The 21,554-nt window shown below is 39.6% G+C and overlaps 2 gene segments (V, D, J or C); both read left to right on the top strand.

The window, feature by feature from the left end:
- The first annotated feature begins 4,043 nt into the window (after positions 1-4,043).
- LOC128054690 (T cell receptor delta variable 1-like) lies at positions 4,044-4,732 on the top strand. The segment is given in 2 exon segments: positions 4,044-4,092; positions 4,209-4,732. Coding segments are annotated over 2 exon segments (573 nt in total).
- Positions 4,733-16,832: 12,100 nt separating this feature from the next.
- On the top strand, positions 16,833-17,676 carry LOC128054689 (T cell receptor delta variable 1-like). The segment is given in 2 exon segments: positions 16,833-16,881; positions 17,099-17,676. Coding segments are annotated over 2 exon segments (627 nt in total).
- Positions 17,677-21,554: the final 3,878 nt, after the last annotated feature.

Genomic DNA, 21,554 nt, shown 5'->3' with positions numbered 1-21,554 from the left:
GTCCACCTGAAACTATCACAATGTTGCTAATTGGTTATACTCCAATACAAGATAAAAAGTTCAATAAAAAGACATAATAAAAAAAAAATTAACAGGATAATGCTACTGTTCATCCCAAGTGGGGATATGACAAAGTGGGGAAATCTGATTTTTTGGCAAAGGTGCAATGACTATTCAATGGAGAAATGATAGTCTTATGAGCAAATGATTTAGGGACAATTGGATATTCCTAGGCAAATAACTGAATCTTGGCCTAAATACCACACCTTATACAAAAATTTGAGGACAATCACAAAATGGACCATACGTCCAAGTGTAAAATCTAAAACTATAAATCTTTTTGAAAAAAAAAATCTTCAGGACCAAGTGTTGGACAAAATGATTTTTGTCATGACATCAAAGCACAGTCAGTAAAAAATAAAATATTTCATCAAGAGTAAAAATGCTTGTTCTGTGAAAGATACTATTAAGAGAATGAAAAAGACAAACCACAAAATGGCAGGAAATATTTTCACAATGTATTTTCATCAAAGGATGGTATTTGGAATACAATGACTGTCTAAACTCAGCAGGAAGAAAATAAGTAGTCCAACTGGAAAACGGTTCACCCAGACATTTTGTGGAAGAGCTATGTGCTAGGGAAATAAGCATGTAATCAGATGTTCAACATCATTAACCATCAGGGAAATGCAAATTAAAACCACAATGAAATACCACTCCACATCTTTCTTAATGGCTAAAATGAAAAATAATGATGATACCAAGTTCTGGCAATAATGTAGAGAAATTGGATCACTCATACATTGCTGGTGGATAAATGGAACAGTCATTCTGGAAGACAGCTTAGCAGTTCCACATAAACTTAAATATTCACTCACCTTACAATTCAGCAATCACACTCCTTTATGGGCATTTATAATGGAATAATGAAAAACTTATGCTACACAAAACTGGAACCCAGCCAAATGTTCTTCACTGTGTGAATAGATAAATATGCTGTAGTACACCCATTCAGTACAATATTATTTATAGATCTATCTCAACTTGCTGTAAGGTTAAGTCTAAACAAACCATTTTAAGTTGAAAATGTGGTAAGTGGAAAAGGCATATAATATACTTAACCTACTGTGCATCAGAGTTTTGCCTGGCTTAATCTTAAAGGTGTTGTACTGAAAGTGAAAAACAGAATGGCTGTATGGATACAGAATGGTTGTAAGTGGGTCAGTTGTTTACCCTCATGATCCCAGGGTTGACTGACAGCTCAGTTTGCTATTGCTGCCCAGCATCACTAGAGAATGTCATACAGCATGTTGCTAGCATGGGAAAAGATAAAAATTAAAAATACAAAGTATGGTTTCTAGGGAGAGCATATATAGGTTTCTCACTACCGTACCATGAAAAATCTTAAGTCAATTTATCACAAGTTGGGGACAGTCTATAGTGATTAAAAGAAACATACTATGATACTGGATGCTTGGGGCTGGTGCACTGAGACGACCCAGAGGGATGGTATGTGGAGGGAGCAGAGAGGGGGCTCAGGATGGGGAACACATGTATACCTGTGGCTGATTCATGTTGATGTATGGCAAAACCAATACAATATTGTAAAGTTATTAACCTTCAATTAAAGTAAATAAATTTATTTTTTAAAAAACATACTATTGATTCATACAACAGTCTAGATGGATCTCAATGCTGAGTGAAAAAAAGTATCTCAGAAGACTACATGATATGTGATTACACACCATATTATTACAATTGCATGCATAATGTATGAACTTACTTATACAGCATTCTCAAAAGGACAAAATATAGAGATGAAAAGATCAGTAGTTGCTAGGAGTTATCATGAGTTACAGGGGTGGAGACACTGTGAAAGTGGTTTATTCTAGAGAGATGGAACAATTTTGCATCATGATTTTAGTGGTGGTACAAAATCCTATACCTGTGATAAAATTTCAGAGCTATGCATAAAAAAGAGTGTATATAAAGCTGATATATCAGATCATCTGTATTTTAGTAATACTTTATCAATACCAATTTCTGGTATATACATAATGTCTATAATTATATATGCTACAATACAATATCATGCTGCCGCCCAGTTGCTGTGGACATTCATGATCTCTTCTACTTAAGTACAAGCAGGTTTGGTGATGCAAACCAGGGCATCAGCTGCCTGTCAGCACTCAGAGGTGAAATGGACCGAGGCGATGTCTCAACTAAACGTGCACTCTCCTCCATGCATCAGTCATTAACAACACCACTCAAGCAACTTAAAAGCAAGGAGTTGGCACCGTTTTAGGGACCTTGTCTGTACTTTCTTTTCTACTATTTGTTTGCCTTTGGTTCTTTTATATTAATGCATCCATTAAAATGGTAACCAAATGGAAAATTCACAGCTACATTCAAATGAACAGGTAACAGTTTACAAAATTTCAGTCATTACCTTCTGTGCTGTAGAGGTATAGTGTATGCTTACAGTCTGTAGATACCAAGTTTTGTTGGAGTGCATTATAGTATTATGGCACAGAAAGAACCGACATGCTTATTTTAATTTTACTTAACAAAAAGAAAAATAACAAGCAACTAGCTAGTGAGACTAAACACTTTGGGCAAGTGGGACAGAAAAAAATAACATGAGAACAATTCTAAAACACATGATCTAAGAAGTACAATTCTACTTGTGCAAGGAATGGGACTGAATTTCCAGATCCCCTTAAAGTCTGATAAATAAGACTCAATATCAAGTTTCAGAAGAATAATTATTTTATTCTTGTTATAAATTCATACAAACATAAAAAAGAGAATAGACTCTGAAAGAAGAACTGATATTTTATCATTTGATGTCGAAATGATTTTATGTATTGAAAAAACCAAGTAGAGCACTAAAACCTATAAAAAAAAATACGTTAAAAATTTTGGATAAGACTGCCTTTCAACCAAAAGGGCCAAAAGTCTGTGAGTTTTTAAATAAAGTATTTAGATTTTGGATGGAGAAATGTAAGTACAGGCTAAATGAATGACTAGTAAATAAGTAGATTATAAGAAGGGTTCATTGCTTATACTAAATCTCATTTTAGGTCTGCTCATTTTGTTACAAACAGCATTATTTCATTCTTTTTCATGGCTGAGCAATTTCACTGTGGGGTTTCCCCAGTGGCTCTGTGGTAAAGAATCCACCTGCCAAGCAGGACATGTGGGTTCGATTCCTGACTCAGGAAGATCCCTGGAAAAGGAAATGGTGCCCCACTCCAGTATCTTGCCTGGGAAATCCCATGGAAAGACGAGCCAACAGGATAGAGTCCATGGATCCCAAAGAGTCAGACGCTGCTTAGTGACTAAAGAACAACAATAATAAAACTGTACATAAAAGTAACACAGTTTATTCATTCCTCTGTCATTTGAAAAGACCCTAATGCTGAGAAAGATTGAGTGCAGGAGAAGAGGACAACAGAGGATGAGATGGTTGGATGGCATCACCGACTCAGTGGACATAGGTTTGGGTGGACTCCTGGAGTTGGTGATGGACAGGGAGGCCTGGCATGCTGCAGTTCATGGGGTCGCAAAGAGTCAGACACGACTGAGCAACTGAACTGAACTGTCAAAGTACATTTCATTTTGCTTTAACCAAACACCAATAAAAATGTAAAACAAACAAACAAACAAAAATCCTATATTAAATGGGATGGCAACATTATTCTGTGGAATAATTATAAGTGAAAATCAACTTGTTTGTTCTTTAGTTCCACTCAGTTCAAACCTTTAAAATAATTGCTTTTGCAAAGCCCCCTTTCAGGCTCAGCCTAATTTTATTACTTGTGAAAAAAAATATAGACAAAGAAAGGTTTGTGGTGAGCTAGACTTTTTTTCCTGTCTGTGCACAGACCATGTTACCTATGAACATGACAAACCCCACTTCCTGTTTGAAGGAGTCACACAGGAACCGGACACTATGTATATGCGCTGCCAGGCACACAAAGACACTGAACTCTCAGCTTGAGGCTGAACTAGGCACATTTGTGCAGGGGAATCCATGCCTCATGCTGCTCTCCAGTCTTCCGTGGGTGTTCCTGGCCTTCATCTTCTCCGGTAGGTATTCTAAAAGAGAAGCAAGCATCTTATGATTTCAGCTTGGCTTTTTTTTTAGTCTAATTCCTATACTATTTTATTCACTGCTCCATCTCTGTTTTCTGATTTCCCCACAGGATCCAGTGTAGCCCAGAGAGTTACTCAAGACCAGCCAGACATTTCCAGTCAAGTTGGGGAGGTAGTCACACTGAGCTGTCGATATGAGACAATTCAGAGCCGTTACAACATGTTTTGGTACAAACAACTTCCCAGTGGAGAGATGATTTACCTTATTGGTCAGGGTTCTTCTAGCCAGAATGCAAGGTATGGCCGCTACTCTGTAAATTTACAGAGATCACGTAAATCCATCAGCCTCACGATTTCAGACTTACAGCTGGAAGACTCTGCAAAGTACTTCTGCGCTCTCTGGGAACTCACAGTGCTTGAAGTAATAGGAAAAGCTGAACAAAAACCCCAGAGCTTAATAAGAGAGAGCCCCACTGCTGCAGGACCCAGGCTGAAATACACACCTGCAGACCCCAGACAAGAAATGGTAGTCCTGCGGTTGCTTCATCTGTGGTCTGGATCAGAAGATTTAATTCTAAATAAAAGCTCCTTCTATGTCATATGGAAGCAGGTGCCTAAAGTAACTTTCTACTGAAACATTCTCCTCCTGAATTTTTGACTTTAAATCAGCCACACAGAACATGTGCAAAAGTTGTCTAAATTTGAAAACTTGTCCCGTAAAAATATAGAATGGCAGTTTCACCTAAAGAGGCTTACATCACAAATCTGGATCTAGAAGCTGAAATTGTCATGAAAATCATCTCCTAGTCCTTTCCCCTCAGACTTCGTGTCGGGGCACAATCAGAGGAGAACCACCAGTGACGTAGAGTAAGAGATAAGTTATAAGGATTAGAACACAGGCAATGGCTAGAGCTGGTGGAAGAGTTCATAAAAACTGTTATATCTGCATTTGGTGTTGAGTTGAATTCACGCTAAGTCAACTAGAGTAACATTTGTGAAGGAAAGTTGGATGTGGACAAAAGCACGGACAAACTGTGGCAGGTATGGAAATATATGAGGACAATGGAACCCACAAGACACTCTAAAACTTGTCTTTCTCTAACCTCCTTAGCGCTCACAGTAGTGGGTGAACTTCAGAAGTGGATGTCATTTGCCATCATGCTACATGCATACTTGGTCTAATACAAAGAGAACATGAGTAAGATATCTGGTGGAAGGTCGAGGCATTTTAAGTCAACAATAAATTGAACTATCAGAGCAGCAGCAACAGTGTGTATTGCCATAGTGCCTGGAGCCCCACACCAACCTGAGGAACATAGAAACATGCTACTTCATCATCAAGTGAAGTCGCTCAGTCATGTCCAACTCTTTGCGACCCCATGAGCAGTAGCCTGCACCAGGCTCCTCCATCCATGGGATTTTCTAGGCAAGAGTACTCGAGTGGGTTGCCATTTCCTTCTCCAGGGAATCTTCCTGACCCAGGGATCGAACCCAGGTCTCCCGCATTGTAGACAGACGCTTTACCATCTGAGCCACCAGCGAAGTGGTGGCTTACTTACTTCATCATAACTATCTTCCAAAACTTACACGAATCTCTTTCATGGCCAACCCTAACCCAGAACAATACAGGGAAGTAAATCCTGGGAAATAGATTTTCAAATTGTTAAGTTGACACAGTAGAAACCTACCATAACAGCTTAACTGGTTAACTTCCCTCCTTGTTAACTAGGCATTCATCAGCACCTCTTTGAATAACACAGCTTTCTAATAAAGACCACAGGAAAACTATGCTTCCTGTTAATACGAAGCAATTATTCTTCATTCAACCAAAACAAGCTGTCTCCTTCGAAGAGAATACCAAGTTCATTTATCCATTTAAGATTCTTTCCTCTTCTAGCTAAATCACACTCTCCCACTGAATACTGTATCTGAACTACTAAGATACAATGAGATAAAGATTAATTTGTAGTGGCATATTTTATGTTATGACAGGCAGACAAACAGGAGAGGGAAGTTAAAAATGGTTACTGTATACATAAATATATTCATATAAAATGAAAATAATTTTATAACTACTATAGCTTTTGTTACTGCAAATGACCACATGATTGTAACTAGGATTTATCACTACCTCAATCCATTACCCACTCCATAAGCTCTTTATCATAACAAGAACCTCCACTCACTATTGTACTTGACTTCCTATAGCTGCTTATTCAGGAGCATTGCTATGAGGAAAGTAATAAAGATGAATAAGAAATTCTGCAAGTCAACCAGTATGGTTTTAGCAGAAGTTTGCAAGGCACTGAAGACAAATCCAAGGGTCTACTTTAGTGAGAAAAAAATCTTGTTAATACTCATAGGAAATTGCTGCATTGTATTCTGGGAAATATCATTAAGACTGATACCTGACTATCATCACAAGCAACAGCAGTCACAAAGGAAAGAAAGCATTTATAAATTTTCTAAAGAAACCAAACAAATAAAACTTGCAAGGGAGATTCTTATGAGCATGAAGTATATTTATAAATTGCTTTTTTTTTTTTTGTCATTGTTGAAAATCACTGCTAAGAGAGTGGAAAGTCAACGCCAGCTTGGAAAGCAATATATGAAAAAGAAATTTCTGAAAAAGGAATCAAATGCAGACTATATTAAAAGCTCATAAATCAATAAGAAGAGAAAACAGTTAACCAGAGTGGCAAAATCTTAGAGATCCAAATCAAAAATATTATATCCAACAGGTACTAAGCATGATTTTACTATTTTTAGGAAAACCAAAATCAAACCTCACCTCTTTCATCTATGTCTTTTCAGCACCCTGAGCGGATCAATGTATCAATGTAGCTAGTTGTATATGATATCAAAAGGATAAAGGAAAAATAATGACTGTCTCCAGGAAAATTAGAGATTAAGTAAATGTCCTAGAAGCTTCCATCCCTGAACTGATGTTGGGGGGGCGGGTAGGGTCAGGGGGAAGCAGATCACAGATCTGGACACCGAAGGAAAGGCAAGTTTTAGTAAAATAAAGTTAATATTTACTCAACTTACTATATGTCAGGGACTGCAGAATGCATTTCTGATTCATTATCTAATCTAAATATCAAAACCCTATGAGACAGGTTTTATTGTTCCAATGCTTGTAATCTTTGGGAAATGAGACATGCATAACTTTCCAAACTGTGAAAAATGTCTCAAACTTTATTGTCATCTAGAGGGTACCATTTAGAGGGCTCCTTGGAGAAGATTTGGGTATGAGGAATCCACTTGACCCAGAACAGGATGAATGGATGTTTCAGTGATGGTGACACTATGGTCAAAATGGAACCTAAAGAGATCTATGAGGAATGGTTCTATCAAAATCTGCAATACCTTGTCGAATTGACACCAAAAAAACATGCTCTTTTCATCACAGGGGATTAGAATGCAAACTCAGGAAGCAATGCAAACTTATCTCAGGCAAGTCTGAACTTGGAGTACGAAATTAAGCAGGGCAAAGGCTAATACAGTTTTGCCAAGAAAACACACTAGTCATAGCAAATATCCTCTTCCAACAACACAAGAGACCATCTACACTTGAATATCACCAGATGGTTAATACAGAAATAAGATTGGTTATATTCCTTGCAGCCGAAGATGGAGAGACACTTTCAGTTCAGTTCAGTCGCTCAGTCATGTCCGACTCTTTGCAAACCCATGAACTGCAGCACTCCAGGCCTCCCTGTTCATCACCAACTCCCAGAGTCCACCCAAACCCATGTCCATTGAGTCAGTGATGCCATCCAGCCTTCTCATGCTCTGTTGGCCCCTTCTCCTGCCCTCAGTCTTTCCCAGCATCAGGGTCTTTTCCAACGAGTCAGCTCTTCACATCATGTGGCCAAAGTATTGTAGTTTCAGCTTCAACATCAGTCCTACCAATGAACATCCAGATTGGTCTCCTTTATAATGGACTGGTTGGATCTCCTTGCAGTCCAAGGGACTCTCAAGAGTCTTCTCAAATACCACAGTTTCAAAGCATCAATTCTTTGGCACTCAGCTTTCCTTATAGTCCAACTCTCACATCCATACATGACCACTGGCAAAACCATAGCCTTGACTAGACGGACCTTTGTTGGCAAAGTAATGTCTCTGCTTTTCAATATGCTATCTAGGTTGGTCATAACTTTCCTTCCTTCCCTTAAGCGTCTTTTTAATTTCATGGATGCAGTCATCATCTGCAGTGATTTTGGAGCCCAAGAAAATAAAGTCTGACACTGTTTCCACTGTTTCCCCATCTGTTTGCCATGAAGTGATGGGACCGGATGCATGATCTTAGTTTTCTGAATGTTGAGCTTTAAGTCAACATTTTCACTCTCCTCTTTCATTTTCATCAATAGGCTCTTTAGTTCTTCTTCGCTTTCTGTCATAAGCGTGGTATCAACTGAATATTTGAGGTTATTGATATTTCTCCCAGCAATCTTGATTCCAGTTTGTGCTTCATCCAGCCCAGCATTTCACATAATGTACTCTGCATATAAGTTAAATACGCAAGGTGACAGTATACAGCCTTGACGTATTCCTTTTCCTATTTGGAACCAGTCTGTTGTTCCATGTCCAGTTCTAACTGTTGCTTTCTGACCTGCGTATAGGTTTCTCAAGAGGCAGGTCAGGTGGTCTGGTATTCCCATCTCTCTCAGAATTTTCCACAGTTTATTGTGATCCACACAGTCAAAGGCTTTGGCATAGTCAGTAAAGCAGAAGTAGACGTTTTTCTGGAAATTTCTTGCTTTTTTCGATGATCCTCAGATGTTGGCAATTTGATCTCTGGTTCCTCTGCCTTTTCTAAAGCCAGCTTGAACATCTGGATGTTCATGGTTCACATATCAATGAAGCCTGGCTTGGAGAATTTTAAGCATCACTTTACTAGCGTGGGAGATGAGCCTTTACAGTCAGCAAAAACAAGATCTGGAGCTGACTGTGGTCAGATCATGGGCTCCTTGTTTTAAAATTCAGGTTTACATTGAAGAAAGGCTGGAGAACCACTAGGCCATTTATGTACGACCTAAATCAAATCCCTTAATTTAAATAATTTAAACAGTATTCAACATAACATTTTTATTAAATTCAATAAATTCATTGGCTCATTCAGCAAACAGACAATTCTTGAGCACCTAGTCTGTACCAACCTCTCTTATAAACATTTGAATTATATGGGCTTTTGAGTAAATTTTAAATATGGGAATGTTGGATACAAATGAAAATTAAAGAGATCAAGAAGTGAAAATCATATGACTGCAATAAAGCAATCAAAGATAGTTAAAACCTTCTATAGAGTGTTTAGGACTACAGATGAGTACAGAGGTATTACAAATAAGATGTGTGTGTTGTGTGGTAAGTCGCTTCAGTCATGTCTGACCCTGTGAATGCATGGTCTATAGCCCCGCAGGCTCCCTTGTCCAAAGGATTCTCCAGGCACAAATATTGGAGTGGGTTGCCATGCCCTTCTCCAGGCGATCTTCTCAATCCAGGGATTGAAACTGTGTCTCTTAAGTCTCCTGCATTGGCAGGTGATTTCTTTACTAGAGTCACCTGAAGTGAAAGTGAAAGTCGCTCAGTCATGTCTGACTCTGTGAACCTATGGACCGTAGTCCATGGAATTCTCCAGGGCAGAATACTAGAGTGGGTAGCCTGTCCCTTCTCCAGTGTATCTTCCCAATCCAAGAATCGAACCAGGGTCTCCTACACTGCAGGTGGGTTTTACCAGCTGAACCATCAGGGAGTTACCTGGGAAGCCTATTTACATTCAAATCTGAGGAACTTTTCAAATAGTTGCTTGTTGACTTTGGGTCTGGGTTTAGCTCTCCAGTTCTATTATTCAGTCACAAGAGGGGGCTGCTTCATCTGAAAACTGTTTCTGGGAGAAGGGAAGGGAAATTTGTTTTCCATTGATGTGCCAAAAAAAGGAAAAATGACATGCTTTCATCTTCTGTAGACAACTTGTGCTTTATTATCCCTTGTTGAATGTGTTTGGTCAAGGATTCAAGGGATCTTAGCCCAATAGCCTAAGCCTTTTCCATGTACCTCCTTCAACACTTCTTTCCCATTTCCCTGCTCTGATTATCCCTTCACCTCTCTATTCCTTAAAATCTTTTTCCCCGCCTCCAGTTGTTTTTTTTTTTGTTTTTTTGTTTTTTTTTTTTACCACTCAAAACTCATCTCCACCCGAATCGCACTTGGTTTGCCTTTCTTTCTATTACTCTGCCTTAGCATCCTTGCTGCACAACAGCCGCAAGCATTGGCATAGGGAATATGAAGATTATGGACCAAGGAGGATGAGGTGAACACCATCTATGTCAATCAGTTAGTATATTAAGAACAGATGCATGAAAAATGTCTACCTAGATGGCGATAGACGCATGATTCCAAGAACACTTACAAAAGCTCTGAGTTCCAGGATGTGTAGCTTTTAGTCTCAATGTTAATCTTTCCACCTCCCAGACCACATCCTACTTTTGAACCTCCCAAAGATTTTCTGAAACATGGCTAGGAATTTTCATCATCTTACAACACAGAGCTCAGTGCATTTTTCTGGGATTAAATACTGCATTCCACAAGCTTCTTGGAGCATCAGCCAATTTCTTAAGAAACAAATGATAGATCAATGGTTGTGCATAGATACATCACTGTGATTGGTGTTCCTTTGCCAGAACCAGACATTTAACTTCACAGATGACTGCACACTGAGCTGGGAATGTTTCACCATCTTTGGGGGACATGACTAAAATAGGGGAGGAAGACCTAGATAAGGAACTGCTTGATCACTGGCTGAGAAGGTCCTGGCAACAACACAGTGGTATCTGCTGCACTGGTTGTGAGTCTTTACCAACAGCTGTTGCCTCTGTTCTCTGGAACCTCCTTAAGCCAAGGATCAGACACAAGTCTGAGCTCTGAGCCCGTGGTCCTAGCTTCTCCTTGAAGTATGAGGCTGGTGATGGAGTAACTGTGTTTCTGACCTTGGGTAAGTGTTATGTCTACAAGGGGTGACTTGAGGGCAAAGGGCCACACAGTTACCTGCTCTCTGCTCCTCTCCCTGTACTGTATTCAGCATTACAGGGATGGAACCGAGAAATGGTTGGCAGGTTTGCTAAAGAGGACAGATTTCTACATGACAGGTCAAATCATGGCCGTGATTCCGGACGAGTCCTTAGCAGTAAGCAGGTTGTAGGAAATCTCTCGGTCTATTGAGCCAACAACCCATGGAACAAAGCCTATGGATCTCTGATTCTTGCCACGTCTTTGGTCTCTATAATTTTGTTGTTGTTCAGTCACTAAGTTGTATGCAACATTTTACGTACAAGGATGGCAGTATGCCAGGCTCCTCTGTCCTCCACTATCTCCTGGAGTATGCTCAAATTCATGTCCATTAGGCGATAATGCTGTTTAACCATCTCACCCTCTGCAGCCCCCTTCTCCTTTTGCCTTCAATCTTTCCCAGAATCAGGATATTTTCCAATGAGTCGGGTCTTATCATCAAGTGAACAAAGTATTGGAACTTCGGTTTCAGCATCAGTCCTTCCAATGAATATTTAGGGTTCATTTCCTTTAGATTGACTGGCTTGATCTCCTTGTAGTCCAGTAATGAACACCAATAATATTTTTGCAGGACATAAATAGAAACACTGGAGTAGGGGTTAGAGCCAGACAATTATGAGAGGGTTATGACTTTGATCCGTAGAATTACACTGATTTGTGCTCTGGAGCTAACTTGATTTCTTAACCCCATAGGGACTGTGATTGATGCTAAGACCACCCAGCCCAGCTCCATGGATTGTGCTGAAGGAGAGGATATAAACCTGCCTTGTAATAACTATACCGTTGGTGGAAATGACTATATACATACATATCAGCAAAATCCCAATCAGAGCCCACAGTATGTCATTCATGGCTTATGAAGCACCGTGAACAACAGCATGGCCTCTCTAAACACAGCTTCCGACAGCACCTTGGTCCTGCCCCAGATCACCCTGAGAGACGCCGCTGTGTACTACTGCGTCCTGACAGAAGCACACTGGGACAGACGGGGCTGCACCTGTGCAGTATCTCTGGTGGCCAGAAGGGGGGACACATCGAGGGGAGCAGTCACGAGAGCAAATCCAGAGTCATCTAGAAGGAGAGTCAGAGAGCAGTAAGAGACGAGGATAATGAAGGGAAGGAAAGGGAAGAAGACGGATAAAGAAAAGGTGAAAAGGAGGACAAGGAAGTGGGGCTTCATTGGTTGATGTGGCTGAGAAGTATTATACGGCTACTAAGAATCTAATTGCAACACAGAAATCAAGTGAGAAGCATTAACAGTTTGTCATGGTTCTTTCTTGCGTCAATAAAATGTTGGTTCCAGTGTGTTAGTCTCAAGCTGAAAGTGAGAAAAATACAAACAATTCTCCTGTTCCAAAGGCTTCTTTTATGTGCAGCCTCAAGAACTGTAGCCTGCCAGGCTCCTCTGTCCAAGGGATTTTTCAGGCAAGAATACTGGAGTGGGTTGCCATTTCTTCCTCCATGGGATCATCCTGACCCAGGGATCAGACCTGGTCTTTTTTGTCTCCAGCACTGCAGGCAGATTATTTAATACTGTGCCACCTGGAAGTGGTCCAGTTCATTCTTTACAATGTCCATGTAGTACTCTGAGACATTCTGTCATTACTTGCTTTTCCATTAATAAATAATTGTTTCTATTGCTGTGCTATCATAAAGAGTGTTGTCTTTATATATCTTTGTAATTCATTTTTGTATCTACGGGGGCATCTCTATTATAATATATTTCTGAAACTAGAATGGCTATTCATAAAACAAGGTGCTTTTATAATTTTTTTGAAAACTGATAACTTGCCATTCATGTGGTATAAACAATTATATTTCAGCTAACAGGGAGAAGGTGCAGTTTGCATCCTCTAAAAATTAAGAAATACCAGTATTTTTCATTTTAACAATCTAAATAAACTTTATTGAGAGTCATTTTACTGGTCCTGGGGCTTCCTACAGAGTTCCAAGGAATAGCAAGGAGAGATAAGGGAGCCCGCCTCAGTGATCAATGAAAAGAAATAGAGGAAAACAACAGAATAGGAAAGACTAGAGATCTCTTCAAGAAAATTAGAGATACCAAGGGGATATTAAATGCAAAGATGGGCACAATAAAGGACAGAAATGGTATATATCTAACAGAAGCAGAAGATGTTAAGAAGAGGTGGCAAGAATACACAAAAGAACTATACAAAAAAGATCTTCATGACCCAGACAACCATGATGGTGTGATCACTCACCTAGAGCCAGACATCTTGGCTAAGTGGTCCTTAGAAAGCATCGCTATGAACGAGCCAGTGGAGGTGATGGAATTCCAGTTGAGCTCTTTCAAATCCTAAAAGATGATGCTGTGAAAGTGCTGCATTCAATATGCCAGCAAATTTGGAAAACTCAGCAGTGGCCACAGGACTGGAAAAGGCCAGTTTTCATCCCAATCCCAAAGAAAGACAAGGCCGAAGAACATTCAAACTACCACACAATTGTACTCATCTCACATGCTAGCAAAGTAATGCTCAAAAGTCTCCAAGACAGACTTCAACAGTACATGAACTATGAACTTCCAGATGTTCAAGCTGAATTTAGAAAAGGCAGACGAGCCAGAGATCAAATTGCCAACATCAGCTAAAACATCAAAAAAGAGAGTTCCAGAAAAACATCTACTTCTGCTTTATTGACTATGCCAAAGCCTTTGATTGTGTGGATCACAATAAACTGTGGGAAATTTTGAAAGAGATAGGAATACCAGGCCACCTTACCTGCCTCCTGAGAAATCTGCATGCAGGTCAAGAAGCAACAGTTAGAACTGGACATGGACTGGTTCAAATTGGGAAAGGCTGTCTATTGTCACCCTGCTTATTTAACTTATATGCATAGTATGTCATGTGAAATGCTGGGCTGGATGAAGCACAAACTGGAATCAAGATTGCCGGGAGAAATATCAGTAACATCAGATATGCAGATGACACAACCCTTATGGCGGAAAGAGAAGAAGAACTAAAGAGCCTCTTGATGAAAGTGAAAGAGGAGAGTGAAAAAGTTGGCTTAAACTACAACATTCAGAAACTAAGATCATGTCATCCAGCCCCATCACTTCATGGCAAATAGATGGGGGAATAGTGGAAACAGTGACAGACTTCATTTTCTTGGGCTCCAAATCACTGTAGATGATGACTGCAGCCATGAAATTAAAAGACACTTGTTCCTTGGAAGAAAAGCTATGACCAACCTATACAGCATACTAAAAAGCAGAGACATTACTTTGCCAACAAAGGTCTTTCTAATCAAAGCTATTGTTTTTCCAGTAGTCATGTATGGATGTGAGAATAGGACTATAAAGAAAGCTGAGCGCCAAAGATTTGATGCTTTGGAACTTTTGTGTTAGAGAAGACTCTTGAGAGTCCCTTGGACTGCAAGGAGACCAAGCCAGTCAGTCCTAAAGGAAATCAGTCCTGAATATTCACTGGAAGGACTTATGCTGAAACTGAAGCCCCAATACTTTGGCCACCTGATGGGAAGAACTGATTCATTGGAAAAGACCCTGATGCTGGGAAACATTGAAGGTGGAAGAAGGGGATGACAGAGGATGAGATGGTTGGATGGCATCACTGACTTGGTGGACATGATTTTGAGTAAGTTCCAGGAGTTGGTGATGGACAGGAAAGCCTGGCATGCTGCAGCCCATGAGGTCACAAAGAGTCAGACACGACTAAGTGACCGAGCTGAACTGAACATCCATACAATAAAATATAATTTATAGATCTATTTCAACTTGCAATAGGATTAAGTCTCAATAAACCATTTTAAGTTGAAAATATCAGTAAGTGGAAAATGCATTGAATATACTTACCCTACTGTGAGTCAGAGCTTCGCCTGGCCTACCTTAAAGGTATTATACTGAAAGTGAAAAACACAATGGTTGTATGGATACAGAATGGTTGTAAGTGTATCAGTTGTTTACCCTCCTGTTCCTGGGTCTGACTGAGAGCTCAGCTCACTGTTGCTACCAAGAACCATCAGAGGATGTAATACAGCATGCTGCTAGCATGGAGAAAGATCAAAACTCAAAATTCAAAGTATGGTTTGTAGTGAATGCATACATAACTTTCTCTAAACCAGAAAGTCAAAAATCCTAAGTTGATTCATCCTAAGTTAGAGACAGTCTATTGTGATTAAAAGAAACAGAGTATTGCTACACCCGATAGCCTAGATGGATCTCAATGCTGAGTGAAAAGAAAAAGTCAATCTCAGAAGACTACATGGTAGATGATTACACTTAACATATCTTTATGATTGTATACATAATGTATGAGCTTACTTATATAGAATTCTCATAAAGACAAAATATAGAGATGAAAAGATCAGCATCTGCTAGCAGTCATCACCAGTTGCAGGGATGGGGAGGGTGTGAAAATGGTTGTCTTTAGAGAGATGGAACAATTCTGTATCATGATTTTAGTGGTGGTACAAAAACCTACACCTGTGACAAAATTTCATAGAGCTATGCATAAAAAAGAGTGCATATAAAGCTGAGGTATCAGGTTATCATTTGTATTTTAGCAATATTTTAGAGCTCTAAAACCTAGGAAAAATTTCGTTAAAATTTTTGAATAAGATTGCCTTTCTCCAAGGCCAAAGTCTGTGAATTTTTAAATACAGTAATTAGAGTTTGGATGGAGAAATGTAAGCATAGGCTAAATGAATGACTAGTAAGTAAATAGATTACAAGAAGTGTTCATAGCTAATATTACATCTTATTTTAGGTCTGTTCATGTTGCTGCAGATGACATTATTTTGTTCTTTTTCATGGCTGAGTGCTTTCATTGTGGGTTTTTCCTGGTAGCCCTGTAGTAAAGAATCTGCTTGCCAAGCAGGAGATGTGGGTTCAATCCCTGGGTCAGGTATAGCCCCTGGAGAAGGAAGTGGCACCCCACTCCAGTATTTTTGCTTGAGAAATTCCATGAACAAAGGAGCCTAATGGGCTAAAGTCCATGGGGTCACAGAGTCGGACAGGACTTAGCAACTCAAGAGCAACAATAATTTCTTTTCTTTTTTTTTTTTAGTTTTTTATTTTTTTAATTTTAAAATCTTTAATTCTTACAGGCATTCCCAAGCATGAACCCCTCTCCATTGTACACATGTACCACACGTTTATCCATTCCTCTGTCCATGGACATTTCATTTTGTTGTAACAAAACATTGTAAACCAATTATACCCCAGTAAAAATTAAAAAAACAAATCCTACTTTAGATGGGATGGCAAAATTATTCTGTTGAATAATCATCAATGAATGTCAACTTGTTTGTTCTTCAATACCCCTCAGCTCAAATCTTTACTAATATCTGCTTTTGCAAAGTCCTCTTTCAGGCTCAAACTGAAGCAGGGTCTCCTGCATTTCAGGCAGATTCTTTACCAACTAGTTACCAGGGAAGCCCTTTTTTCAGACTCAGTGTAATTTAATTACCAGTGAAAGAAAAATAGACAAAGTAAAGGTTTGTGGTGAATCACACTTTTTTTCCCATCTGTGCACAGACGACGTTACCTTGAACATGACAAACCCCACTTCCTGTTTGAAGGAGTCACACAGGAACCAGGTACTATGTATACGTGCTGCCAGGCACACAGAGACACTGAACTCTCAGCTTGAGGCAGACTGAGCACATTTGTTCAGGGGAATCCATGCCTCATGCCTCTCTCCAGTCTGCTCTGGGTGCTCCTGGCCTTCACCTTCTCTGGTAGGGATGCTTCCAAGCATGGGTGTGAGTGTTCAGGGTGAAAGGACTGCACACAGGCGCGTGGAGCTTCACAGGGACTTGGGGAGGAAAGGAGGATTGTTGAAAAGCAAGCGTCTTATAATTTCAGTTTGGTTTTTATTTTGGAGACCTAAATGAGTCTAATTCCTACACTATTTAATTCACTGCTTCATCTATGTTTTCTGATTTTTTTCCACAGGATCTGGTGTGGCCCAGAAAGTTACTCAAGACCAGCCAGACATATCCAGTCAAGTTGGGGAGTCAGCCACCATGAACTGTCAGTATGAGACAAGTTGGAGCAGCTATAACATTTTTTGGTATAAGCAACTTCCCCGTGGAGAGATGATTTACCTTATTGGTCAGAATTCTTATAGCCCGAATGCAAGGGATGGCCGCTACTCCATAAATTTTCAGAGATCACGTAAAGCCATCAGCCTCATTATCTCAGCCTTAAATCTGGAAGACTCTGCAAAGTATTTCTGTGCTCTTTGGGAACTCACAGTGGTTGAAGTGATAGGAAAAGCTGAACAAAAACTCCTGAGCTGGATAAGAGAGAAGACCCCCTCCCCCACAACCCCACTCCCTCCCACCCCTGCTGCAGCACTACCGCCAAAATACACACCTGCAGACCCCAGACAAGAAATGATAGTCCTGTGCTTGTTTCATCTGTGGTCTGGATCAGAAGATTTAATACTAAAAGAAAGCTCCTTCCATGTCATTTGGAAGCAGGTGTCCAGGGTAACTGTCTACTGCTATATCCTCATCTTGAATTTTTGACTTTTAAGTCAACCATCCAGAGCATGTGTAAAGTTGTCTAAATTGGAAAACTTTCCCCATAAGAATATAAAATGACAGTTTCACCTAAAGATCCTCATATCACAAATCTGGGTCTAGAAGCTGAAATCGTCATGAAAATCATTTCCTTAGTCCTTTCCTCTCAGATTTTGTGTCGGGGCACAATCAGAGAAGGGGAACCACTAGTGACGTAGACTGAGAGATAAGTTATAAGGGTTAGAACACAGGCAGTAGCTAGGGCTGGTGGAAGAGTCCATAAAAACTGTTGTATTTGTATTTGGTGTTGAGTCTTCACTCTAAGTCAACTAGAGTAACATTTGTGAAGGAGAGTTGGATGAGGACAACTTTGGAGAAACTGTGACATGTATGGAAGTATATGAGGACAGTGGAACCCGCAAGACACGCTAAAACTTGTCTGTCTCTTACCTCCTTCAGTCTCACAGTGGTGGGTGACCTTCAGGAGAAGTGGATGTCATTCGCCATCATGCTACATGCATACTTGGTCTAATACAAAGAGAACATGAGTAAGAGATCTGATGGGAGGTAGAGGAGTTGTGAGTCAATAACAAGTTGAACTATCAGATCAGCAGCAACATTATGTATTGCCATAGTCCCTGGAGCTCTACACCAACCTGCGGAACATAAAAATATGGCTGCTTCATCACAAGTACCTTCCAAAACTCACACAAATCGCTTTCATGGCCAAGCCTACTCCAGAACAAAAAGGGAAGCAAATTCGAGGAAATAGATTTCCAGATAGTTAAGCTGAAACAGTACAAAGCTACCATAATGCCTTAACTAGTTAACTTCCCTCCTTGTTAACTAGGTATTCATCGGTACCTCCTCGAACAACACAACTTTCTAATAAGGACAACAGGAAAATTATGCTTCCTGTTAATATGATGCAATTATTTCTTCAATCAACCAAAGCAACCTCTCTCCCTCAAAGAGAATACCAAGTTCATTTATCCATTTAGGGGTGATGCTCTTTCCTCTGATAGCTGAATCAGAGGATCCATTGAATTCTTTACCTTGACTACTGAGATACAAGGAGATACAAATTAACTTGTAGTAGCACATTTTATGCTACTACAGACAGGAAAACTGGAGATGGAAGTTAAAAATGGTTAATGTATACATAAATCTATTCATATAAAATGAAAGTAACTTCATAACTATTATATTTTTTGTTACTGCAAATGGCCACATGGTTGTAACTGGTATTTATAACTACCTCATGTATTACCTATTCTATAATCTCTTTGCTCATAGCAAGAATCTCCACTCACTGCTGTACTTAACTTCATATAAATAAGCTCCTTATTCAGGAATAACACTATATGGAAGTGGTGGGAGGAGGGGATGAGTTTGGAAAGTAGGTCACAGAAGTGGACTTTGAAGGAAAGGTATTCTTTAGTAGAATAAAGAAAGTTGATATTTATTGAGCTTACTATAATATAGTAAGGCATGGGATGAATTTACAATCCATTATCTAATCTGAGTGTTAAAACCCTATGAGACAGGTTTTATTGTTCCATATCTTTTAATCTTTGAGAAGTGAGACATAACCTTTCTAACTGTGAAAAGTGTCCCAAACTTTTATTGTCATCCAGAGTGTACCATCTTAGAGGGCTCCTTAAGAGAAAGTTTGGGTATGGAGAGGCACTTGGATCTAAGACAAGGCGGCTGGATGTCTCAATGATGGTGACATTATACTAGTTTAAACTGGAAACTAAAGGCAACTAGGAAAGAAGATGGTAAACCTAGGTACAAACTGCCCCAGGATCAGTAGATGAGGAAATCATCCACTATCCAGTTAAGTGCTAAACGCTTTAGCAAGTTTGTTAGTTGCAGTGTGCCTGGAAAAACAAGAGGCTACAGGAAAAGAGGAGATATTACTCCTTAAACACTCCAAGCATCTTGCATATCAAGACCTGTGCCCGTTGCCTTTGCCCTCTCTGCTGTGATGCTATCCCTCAAAACATTTACATGGTGCACCTCTGAAAACTCAAATGTCACGCCTTCGTGAATACTTTATCTTAATGTTACTATTTGCATTCCCAGAGAATCAGGCTCCAGCGACTGCGTAGCAAGAATGAAAGGGAAAACACTGCCACCTGGTGTCCTGCTAAATATTTTGTGAGGCTGACACTGGGCACCTTGCTGCCTTCTAGTAATCATGGATTAAACTGCGGGCAAACCTAGTCAGTTGTTTTAATGTACCTGGAGAATCCCATGGAATGAAGAGCCTGAGTGGCTACAGTCCAGAGGTTTCAAAGACAGAGGCTGAGCAAGTACGCATGCACGCTAGTCAAAACAGGGGCTGCCATTGTTGAACCAAAGTCAGTAAACGTCTCAATGCAGAAATCACAGGAGATGAGAAGATTCGGGACAACCGGCTGGTTTTTAATCTTTGCCTACCAGATGTGAAAATGATCCACTTCGAATTGACATATATTGGTTTGGCTAAAAAGTATCTTCATGTTTTCTTGTAACATCTTACATGCCATGATTTTTGGCTGGCAAGTAATAGGCTACCTTGGAGAGGAAGCTCAGAATAATTGCACAAAGGGTTTTCTTTTTTCCTTCTTCTTCTGGTAAGTGAAATAGTTTCTACTGCTCTGTCCTTTCTTGTAATATAGTATAGAAATATTCTGAGAATGGAAGCAAGACTCAAAAATGGGGAAAAAATTAAGCAATCATAGCAAACACTGCTGGGTATATTCATTCCAACAACAACATCTCAATCTCTCAATATAACACCCTAATGAACTGATTTTCCCTGAACAGAAAGAACATGATAGACCATGGAAACTTATGAAAATACATGAAATCTACCATTTAAACTGTCAAATATACCTCAAAAAATATTAAGCTCTATCTTGTGTATAGACTCCTTTGCAATTTGAAAGTTTGGCTCCCAAATCCTCAACGTTCTGTGCATTGCTTGCATCTGACTGAGTGCCCATGCTAGGGAAAGTGTTGTGCGAGGTGATTTTCAGGTGTGTTCTCACTCGCTTCTTATCCTAACCCTTCAAGGTTGGGTCCACGCTACTTTAGGGAGGCAATGTAACAGTGCTTGAGATGGAAGACTTGGATTATGTTTCTAGACCTACCACTCATTAGTTGAGTGATCTTGGGAGTATCACTTAATTATTTTTATGCTTCAGTTTCCTCATATCTGCAATGTGGATATTGAAAGAATCTACCATGCAGGGTTGTTAGGAGAAGTGAATGAGATGATGAATGCCAATGTGAGCCCAGTGCCCAGCAGAAGGATACTGACTATTCACAGAAATGGAAATTGAACATGAGAGAGGTTCAATACCTTGCCTGGTGTTGCAGAGTAAGTGTCAGCGTGGAGCCCTCCCTCCATACCTTACTTAGAGCACAGGCCTTTCCTCATCCCAAGAGTAACTCTCTATCTTAATACAGTATTGTATTGTCCTTAAAGTGCTTATCCAGTGCAGTGGGTGCTGTGCTGGCTTGATTCTTGATCGGGGAGCTAAGATCCCACATGCCCTGTCCCCACCCCCCCAAAAATTAAAAAACCCAGAAGCAATATTGTAACAAATTCAATAAAGTCTTTAAAAACGATTGACATCAAGAAAATTCTTTTTAAAAAAAGAAAGAAAATCAACAAAGACTTCTATTATTGTTAAAACATATAACCTCTGACATTTAAAACATTTACAGAATATTACGAACGTAGGGGCATGACAAATTCCAAACACGATATGCTCCATACCAAATAGATAAGTGTTCTAATTCTTACTATGCCACTTCCCTGATATCTCACCTTGAGTTAATCACTCAAACTTTTTGAGCTACCATTTTTGTTATTTGTAAATTAGAAGTAA

The sequence above is a fragment of the Budorcas taxicolor genome, chromosome 10 (genome assembly GCF_023091745.1).
Source record: "Budorcas taxicolor isolate Tak-1 chromosome 10, Takin1.1, whole genome shotgun sequence".
Taxonomy (NCBI): Eukaryota; Metazoa; Chordata; class Mammalia; order Artiodactyla; family Bovidae; genus Budorcas; species Budorcas taxicolor.
Note: the sequence above shows the minus strand (reverse complement) of the source record. Positions and strands in the feature narration are given on the sequence as shown.